A 9,746-nucleotide genomic window follows, 5' to 3' on the forward strand; every position below is an offset into this window, starting at 1 on the left:
GAGGAAAAATTCAACTAGTCGACTAAAAATCGATTTGTCCAATTTATTTAATATATATATATATATAATGGACAAATCGATTTTTAGTCGACTAGTTGAATTTTTCCTTGTATTCGCAGTTTGTAATTTTATTTTACTAAATATCCAATTTCCCATTATTTATCCAAACATGGATGTAAACGCAAATAAATAAACATCCTCCTCTGAGAGGTTGTTTATTTATTTATTTATAAACTCTGGGAGCTACAACCTCCCAGATAGTTATTCAGCTTTAATCATGTACTGGCGTTCACGAGATGCTACTAACACGTACTTTCCCAACAATACAACAAACGAAAGAACAGCTTTAAATACAACTACAACGTCTTAATGTCAATTATGTATAGAGACTCTCTATGTTATTCATAGTTTATTTAAGCTTCAGTGTTTTAGTGTTTTTTCTTTTTTCTTTCTTTTATAATGTCACCTGATGAAGGCTGTTACAAGCCGAAACTAGTCGTGTTTTAATATTAAAACCTTTTTACTTAAATCTCGGTTCTAGTCATTCAATTATTAAAAAAAAAAAAAAAAAAAATATATATATATATATATATATATATATATATATATATATATATATATATATATATATATATATATATATATATATATATATATATATATATACAGGGTGTTCGGGATAAATTTGACATATTTATAATTAATTATATTTTTCCGTAAGTTACATGTATTAACACACACTTCTCTTCATTTAAAAGTTTGGACCCTTCTTCATTCACATACAAGATGTCAGAAAGGATGGATAGCTGGAACCCACCTGAATCATGGAAGAGAATAACTTGTATCATGATGATTCGTGCCCGCCATCAAAATAAGGATATTACGACTGCTGCCCAATGCTCCCTGAATACAGTAAAAACAATCAGGCATGAACTAGAGACTTGCAATGGTGACTACGAGGATGTAGCAAGAAGAAAGATCCCTAGCAGACGATCTGATTGCGTTCGTACAGCAGAATTCCTCGCAAATCTGCAGGAACAGGTGTTGAAGAACCCTGGCATTGGAATTCGGGCTTTGTTCGTGGAGTTGCTAACTGTAGTCAAGCCCTGGATAACAAGGGTAGCCAATGGTAGGCCGTATGTATGGCAGCAGGATTCGGCCCCTTGCCACACCTCTGGGAAAAGTCAAAAATGGTTGTCTGAAAATTTCTACGACTTCACCAGTCCAAATGTTTGGCCTCCAAACTCCCCAGACCTTAACCCCATGGATTATTTTGTATGGGGCGCAGTTGAAAAAGACACCAATCGCACTTCCAGTAATACAAAAGCCCAGTTAATGGATAAAATTAAAACAGTTTTTGCGGCCCTTCCCAGGGAGACTGTAGCATCAGCTTGTTCGAGGTTCCGAAGCAGAATTGAAGCTGTGATCGATGCTAATGGTGGTTATTTTGAGTAAATCTTGTTGATAGTATTGTAATTAACTCTGCCTGTAATGTTTTTTTGTCAATTCATTAAATTTAATAGATACAAAGAAGATTTTCTTTTTCCTTACGAAACTGTCAAATTTATCCCGAACACCCTGTATATATATATATATATATATATATATATATATATATATGTAAAGAGCAAATGACTGCTATTTTTAATACCAAGCTTTTCGAAAATAAAGGACCGATACAGTTCTACTCAGTGGCGACTCAGAGGGGGCCCAAGGGGCCTTCCCCCTCCAAATAAAACGAAAAAAACGTTAGAAATTTATGTTGTGTCGTGTCTTCTAGTTCTACACTACTTATGAATTAGCGATCTGCTCAGTCATAGGTCGTATGCGATGCGTAGTGTGTATTCTCAAATCTTCTACTAAAATACCCCCCCCCCAAGATTAATTCCTGAGTGCATTACTGATTCTACTGTTACTAACCAAGACGAAGTATTAATTGAAAATTAATTTAAGCCCAATTGTGAAATAATTAAACACACCAAAATAACTTAATGAAATTCTTTAGGTTATAGTTTTTGACAAATAAATAAGCACACCGCTTTAATTAAACGCAATTTTACGGAAAGAATTTTATTCCCTCCATTAAATGACTTCAACCTCCCACCATGGTATATCTTCTGCGTAATTATTGCCCTAGTTTTGCTTTGATGTTTTACCGCTGAGTTGAATTCTGATAACACCTTCTCTTATTAATACAACTGGACTTCGCATAAAAACAAAGACTGTTCTCAATTAACATCTGATAATTTTCAGAGCGAATCGTAATTATTTTGGAGGTAGATAAAATATCCCAGATCATGAATTCCTGAATTTTTATGGCTTCAACGTGACGAAATAACTCGATAAATGAATCTGCGATGGCACTTAGAAGGTGAACAGTTCAATAAATCGAGTTTTCACCAAATAAACATTCTGCGTTCTAATATAGAGATGTGATAAGCTAAACAATACGTTTAGTGTCAGATAATTGCAAATAATAGAAATGTCCGAAGCGTCTTCGCTACGCTGCTCACCACATTTTGTACATTAATATTTTAATAGCAAAGTTTATCCTGCGGCATTCTCAAACATTCAGATTTGTTTGATGTGGAAACTTTCTCCTTGAATAATACTTGCTACGCCATTAATTGTTTGTACTTAATGTTCATTAATTGCGCACATAAAGTAAGTTCACTGTAGAATTGTCACTATGTTTGCCCAGAGCTGAGGATTCTTGGAGAGCACACAACATTCTCCTCAAAGTCGCAAATTCCCATTTTAGGGTTAAACAGTAGTCCTTGTTTGCAGTAGTGGGAGAATTTCTTTCCCCTCACGCAGCGGTAAAACACGTGGCAATGTCTGACGTAATCAGGATAGAATCCGTCAGGCTTACCAGAGCAATCAAACAAGAAACGGCGAGGAATTCCATGAACATGAGGAATTTGAGTTTGCTGCTCTAGAGGCTTACTAGCGGTTACTTTACGTGGGGGCTTAGGAGAAGCTTCTCCAGAGATGGTCGAGGTTAAATCCTTCTTTTCACAGTGAACAAGGTTCGCTGCCTCGCAAGTTTTCTTTCTTGAGTCGAACAGCTTTCCTTTCGGGCAGGTGTACAGAAGACTTTCTTTGTCTCCGCAGGAAATGTACTGTTGGCACTGGCTTCCGTAATCCGCATACAAACCCTTTTCTTTGTGGGAACAATTATGTGAACCGCGAGGAAGGCGTTTAGGGGGACTGCATTCAACGTTTTCCGGCAGGTCGCAAGTTTTCGAATGAGGATTAAACAGTAAAACACTAGGACAGCTATAGATCTTTTTAATTGTTCTGAAGCAAATATGAAACATTTTACATCCACTGTCGTAATCAGGATAAAATCCGGTATCCCCCAGAGTGCACGGTGATGAGACATTCGCAGATGATGCGGTTGTGATGTTCACAGTTCGCTGTGATTTAAATTTTGGTTTATCATTTTCTTTATTGACTGAGTAATCAGCATCAAAAAAATGCGTTTCCTGGATAGGAAATGTATTGGAGTGATTTCCTTTGTCGGTAAAGGCGTTTCGAGTTGAAGTAGGCAACGTACTGTTCAGCAAAGATTTGCTTTTGTAATTGATTATCCAGTCAAGAGGCAACGCACTGAAATTGCCATCTGGAGAACCTGTGCTAAGAGAACTGTCTGACCGACAAACAACATGTTCCTGCTCATCGCAGATCATTTTCTCAGTATTAAAACGTTGATTATCAGGACAATAAACTTCTCTTTTAGTCCCGGATTCACAAATGAAATATCTCTGACAGTCGGTTGCATAATCGGCAAACATACCGTCGGTTTTTCCTGTGCACGAGAACCTTTGCTGGCCACTTTCGGAAGTTTGATTAAATATATTATTAGAAGGACGGATAACGCTGCCGGCCGACTTAATTACGCATGACTGGTGTAGAGGATCGAATATGTATGCATAAGAGCATCTGTAAGTAAAACCACTGCCAGAAGCGCATACATGGAAAGCAGTGATATCATTTTCATTAGCATAAACACCATTTTCCTTTCCGCTACACTGAAACGTGTTATCCTCAACAAACGATACGACACTGCCAATACCGGGATGTTGAGCTTGTGTCGCATTGCAAATTTCGCTCTCTACACAAAGCATTCTTGCAGAACTGAACTTCGTTTCAGATGGACAGGCGAACGTCATACCATCCGAATCCCAGCATTCGTGCCAAGTCTGGCAGTCGTCTCCCACATAAATCACTGGTTCGCCTGGAAGACAGCGAAAAGTACCTAAAACAGCTGGTGGACGGCAGCTAACCGTTTCTTCGGATACACACCTTTGACTCGATGAGCTAAACAGATGACCATCAGGGCAGCTTAGTAATTCTCTATGACCATATGCACAAACGTAATACCTGTGACAGTTGGAAAGGAAATCAGGATACAAGCCTACTCTTCCAGAGCAACTGTAGCCATCGGCAAGAGACATGATTGTTGGAGAAGAAGGAAACAGGAGGCCTTCACAAGTGACCACAGATGGCGGTAGGCATGACTGAGTAGCATAATCAAAACGGTTATATCCTGTGCAGTACGCTGTTACTACACGTCGTTCTTTGAGACATACATAATACGCAGAACATCCAGTCCCATAATCGGGATAAATACCGTCAGCCCGGTTCTCGCAGTCTGGATCTTTGGACGGGGAACAATTTACTAACGGAAGGGGTTCGCAGGTTCCAGTTACAGGATTAATTGCTTTTCCTTGAGGACAAGCTCCAGCTTGAGAAACCAACCCGAATCTGCACACTGTAAATTCACGACATCCATTTGTGTAATTTGGGTAGATCCCATCAGGCTTTAGGAGGCATTCCAAATCTGCTGGTTTAGCGCAATGAGACTTCAGTATCGAATCGCACGTGAGGAGTTTTTTGTTAAAAATGGTATCAGCTGAGCACATGTAAGATTTCACTTGGGTGCCAATGCAGAGGTAGAATGATCTACATCCCGAAGTATAATCAGGGTAATAACCATCCGGCAGTGATCTGCAGTCGAAAGCGTTTTCTTCTGTGCATTGTACACCTTTTGCATCAGAGCAGCGTGAGATTCTTTCGTTGAACATTTTTCGGAATGGACACACGTGTTCTGCTTTGTTTCCGTTGCGACACACATAATACCTCTTGCAGCTCTCCGAACGATCAGCATAAATTCCATCTTCCTGTTCCTTGCAGGTTAATTGCTCACATGGAACCTGGTGGTTGGGCATGCAGTAACCAGTCCTCCAATCAAAACGAGTTTCGGATGAACAAGTGAACTCGAATTTTCTTCCACCTAAAAAAAAAAAAAAAAACATGTAGAACGTTAACTAACCATGAATTAAGTACAAATTATTGTTCTATACATTACGGCATAGAAATAATTCAGATTATAAATTAACACCTTTGATCAATTTATTTTTATGTAAGCTTATTTATGTAAGTAGTAAGCTTATATCAGTTAGTATTAAATTTGTCATTAGAGAGGAATCCCCTAATTCATTATCTTTCTAATCCCAAGGAATATATTTTAAATGAATTTCACAAAATAACTGTAATCCGTAATTTCTGCACCAACCAAGGTAATTATAGCCAAGAAATTATTGGAAATATGTCCTTGTTATCGAACAGTTCTACTGCATATATTCTATGCTTGTTATCATTACGTTGGTGTTTTAAGTTCATTGAGGTGGAGAAGATATTTAATAATTGAAATATGCGTGGACAATCTCATCACACTTAATTATACTTAAGTGACATAATATCTGCTGAGAATACGTAACAATTTGTATAGGTTGCTTACGTTTTGCAAAAAAATAAGATAAAAAAAAATATAAAACTGCAGACATTTAATTTAAGGATAACTTTTGAACATATCATTTTTATTTGAAGAATAAAAAGATACAGAAAATTCTTTTTATTACTAAAAATAATTTTCTGTATCTTTTTTGCTTTATTTTTATTGACTTTATTTCTGAAACGAATTATTATTCAGTAACATTTTTTTTCTCGAAAACAATATGCTATCAAGGGCGAATTTACATGCGAAGACGATGCTCATTGATGTTTTTAGTTTTTAAGCTCTGATTTAAGAGAAGAGGTATCGAAATCGTTCCCTGATTTCTATTCTTTCAAAAAAAAAAAAAAAAAGCGTCGTTCTCCAAGGAGAAAAAAGAGGGTTTACAATACGAGTATGTAGTTTAAGCACTGAAAAATATGAAAAAAAAATCACTTTTGCAAGACGGGTTAACTTCATGAATTCGATATGTATGCCATACAAATGTTACTCACAGTCAAAAGATAAAAGTTGAAATAAAAATGTTTCTTCGAATTATTACCCAGTAGATCGTATTTCAATCGTAGGGATTCTCTCCCTCTCTCTCTCTCTCTCTCTCTCTCTCTCTCTGGAATATACGTAAAATTAAGAATTCGTTTAAGAATTCCATCTTCAATTTTTACCAATACACTTTAAGGTTTAGAGTCTAAACAATAAAATAAATCTGCTTTATTATTTTCCTTCAAAACGTGGTGTTTTGTCAGTAAATAATAATAATTTCTTTGCGTAATATGTTACGCGAAGAAATTACTCATTTTAAATTACTACCTAAGTAACAGGGTATGAGGCAGTGTAGAACGCCTATTAATTGTCTGTATTCGTCTGTATTCTTCTAGACAGTTTCCTACTCTGTCGGATGAAAACGCGAGTTTCCAGGAGGGTTGAGCTTTTCATAATAATAATAATAATAGTTCTTCACATCTAGACTGGATTCTAACGCAGGTCTTTCCGACTGAGAAACAACTGCAACGTCTTCCTCGAGGCTACGTTATCGAGGCGCTTTGGATAATTCATAATCCTGAAATACAAAAAATGCGATATTAAAGCCTTTGGAGCCGGAATAATGATATATATAACCACATAGTATTCTTATGCTGCACGTTTTAAACCATTTGCCATTAATTGTTGGAGTGGTTTTTTTTTAAACTTTTGATAAGATCTGGTTGTAGAATTACTAATTATCAGAGCAGCAAAGTTTTGAACATGTTATGCATGAATTAACGAAAATGCTAATATGGAAGGTATATGTAAAGTATAAATCCAAATATTATTTTGTAATATCAAGGACGAAATAAAAATGAGTACAGGGAACATTAGTTAAAACTCTCTTATACAGGAGAAAAAAATGATCTTAATTGGTCAGAAATATCTGATATCAATTTAAGATTGCAGTATTTGGAATAAGAATAGATGGTCTTGTTCACAAATGAAAAGTAAACGATAAATAGATAGATAGAGAGGGGGTGAGAGAGAGAGAGTTTCTTCAAGATTTAAAGTACGGTTTGTTATTTTATTTCTTTCCTCTTAATATCTTACCTGTGCAAAAGTAAAAGTTTCTGCACAAACTCTTGTAGTCAGTGTACACTCCGTCTTCTTTCTGGTAGCAATCTTGATCCACGACGGGCGAAGGTTTGTTTTCCAGATCCACGCACCTTGTTCTAGCAGACAAGTCACAATAACCAACGGCGGGGTTGTAGACTGTGCCATTCTGACACCAAAACACGTGCCTCTTTCTACCTCTGCAGACATAAAAGACCCTGCAGGCCTGCCTGTAATCCGGATAAACCCCATCAGCCAAGGCTGAACAATCAAATGGGCTTGTGACAGGGGCGGAAGCGGATGTATCGGCTTCATCGAGAAGACTTGTAACCTGCAGGGGAAAAAGAAAGAAAGTCAACGAACTACATGAGTAGGATTACAGCAATTTTGTCTGTCGTTGTAGTTCCTAATAGGCAAGCAGCACTTTTCCCCTGGAAATAAAGATATTTTCTGATTTTCTTATGAATCTTTTCTGTATAATTTCATGGTAATAATGTAAATCGAATAGTGAATCCATAAATGATTTAGCTAGAAAATATATAAACAGTATCATAAAGTTTTATTTTATAAACTAAGCACTATTTTTGGAACTTTCAGAATTTTAAGATGTATGAACAACAGTTTTGAATCAGAACCAGCAATGGTGGTCTCGCTATATTTTTTTTTATTTTTCTTTCCTTCTCGTTCTCTTCGACCAAAGTAGATATTTCAGTACCAGCTAGTCTCTGGCAATGTTGAGAGGGAGAACCCATGGTTGCGGAAAGAGCTCTATGGAAGCTCTCTTCATGTAAGTGCGGTCAACAGACCGTACCAATTCTGACATTGAAAACTATTACTGCCACTGCTGTAACATGTAACTGATTATTTACTAGATGAAGTAATTTTATTTCATTTTATATTATCTATTATTTTTTGTGTTGAGTATTTAAGGAGATACAATACTCCTTGATGAAAACAGTGATAAGAAGCTCCTGATTCAGTGTTGTTTTCAAGTTTTATGACGATGATATCCTAGAGAGGTTGAACTAATTCGACAAGCCTACTCTACACAGTAAAATTATTCTTTTTTCCTTCTAACCTTCAGAGATAAAGATTCTGGTCTGGCCGGGCTATGAAAATCATTTCCACTTAAAGATTTATACCAACTTAAATACTTCGAATTTGAACCAACACCATGCAGATGAAGATCAGGAGACACCATCAGGCGTCTAGTGCATTTTTGTATAGATTCCTGATGCACAACACGCATATCCATTTCGACTAATCTAAAAATCTTTAAATCTTTAAAGATAGTTAAGTGTGAATATATGTTTCATGATGATCAGCCTCTCTTTTCTACTCACTACAGGGTGAAGGCCTCTCCCACTGCAGGAGGGTTGGGTCTACTTCTCCTATGGTGACCCAGTCCATCTTGGGAGAGTGTATATATATTTGGATGAATGAATGTGAAAGACAAACATCCATGCCGTTGGCGGGATTCGAACCGCCAGCCTCTTAGCTGTAGAGCGTATACGCTAACCACTCAGCCAACCAGGCCGGCACATGTTACATAGTCGATTCATATCACTATCCTAATCGAAAAATCATTTCTCGCCTAAGTTTGCTTTCGTGATAAAATTAGAACAGCAGCACGTTATTGCATTTTTCATTAAAAAAAAAAGGTAATGTGTATAAAAAAATCGTTTAGCACTTCTGAAAAACACTCGGGAACAGCTACTAAATTACAATTAATGCAGAATTTATTTTTTCCCTCTCTAAACTTTTTTATGGAAAATGTACCAAATCTACAGATGTCGTTAATGGACGCTGTTAATACGTGTCGTTAAATTCAGCGCTTTGCAGATGTGCTTAAACTGGCAACCAACTTAGACCTCAGTTAATTTTTTCGTGTAGAAGGTAGTCCATTACGTTTTGAAAATTATAATATGCACGTCTTTAATGGAATTAAAAACAGCGATGATTATATTCTCTTTCTGTTCTAAAAACAAAGGCATGTACTTCCCCTCTCAGGATACTACTTTTCCCCTGAACAACTTGATATACTGTTCAATTCCTTCCACCTTCGAATCATGTTCTCATATTTAATAACCGCTGACTAATAATAACGAAAAACTAATAACTAACCAATAACATATTAACTAGAACCGTACGAAATGATCAGTTACACTATCATAACAAATATTTTTAAAAATAAAATAAAATAATAAAATATTTATAGTGACTAATGCGCTCATTAAGTAAATACATTATAATAAGATTAAACTAGATAGAAACGCTGACAAAACTTTTTTTATTATTATAGTGATATTCACTACAACTAAATCGCATTTGCAAGGTATTGTAGATAGATAGAGAGAGAGATATACGA

General features: G+C 36.3%; 1 protein-coding gene across 1 annotated transcript; it reads right to left on the reverse strand.

The window, feature by feature from the left end:
* Window positions 1-2,687: 2,687 nt before the first annotated feature.
* Window positions 2,688-8,633, reverse strand: LOC150094480 (uncharacterized). Its single transcript, XM_090412479.1, has 3 exons — window positions 8,457-8,633; window positions 7,376-7,709; window positions 2,688-5,299 (listed from the first exon to the last, which is right to left on the reverse strand). Exons 1-3 carry the CDS (start codon window positions 8,631-8,633, stop codon window positions 2,688-2,690), a joined length of 3,123 nt encoding a protein of 1,040 aa, XP_090268605.1.
* Between the last annotated feature and the right edge of the window lie 1,113 nt (window positions 8,634-9,746).

This window comes from Typopeltis vanoorti, chromosome 22, assembly GCF_054136105.1.
Source record: "Typopeltis vanoorti isolate ZY-2024b chromosome 22, IOZ_Tvanoo_1.0, whole genome shotgun sequence".
Lineage (NCBI taxonomy): Eukaryota > Metazoa > Arthropoda > Arachnida > Uropygi > Thelyphonidae > Typopeltis > Typopeltis vanoorti.

Bases quoted from the DNA above. Each gene is read 5' to 3' on its own strand.
- LOC150094480 (XM_090412479.1), bottom strand. From the start codon at position 8,633: ATGGATATGCGTGTTGTGCATCAGGAATCTATACAAAAATGCACTAGA. The intron at 7,710-8,456 runs GTTAGAAGGAAA...TTTCCCCTGCAG, and splicing joins CAGAATCTTTATCTCTGAAG to GTTACAAGTCTTCTCGATGA. The intron at 5,300-7,375 runs GTAAGATATTAA...TTTTTTTTTTAG, and splicing joins AAACTTTTACTTTTGCACAG to GTGGAAGAAAATTCGAGTTC.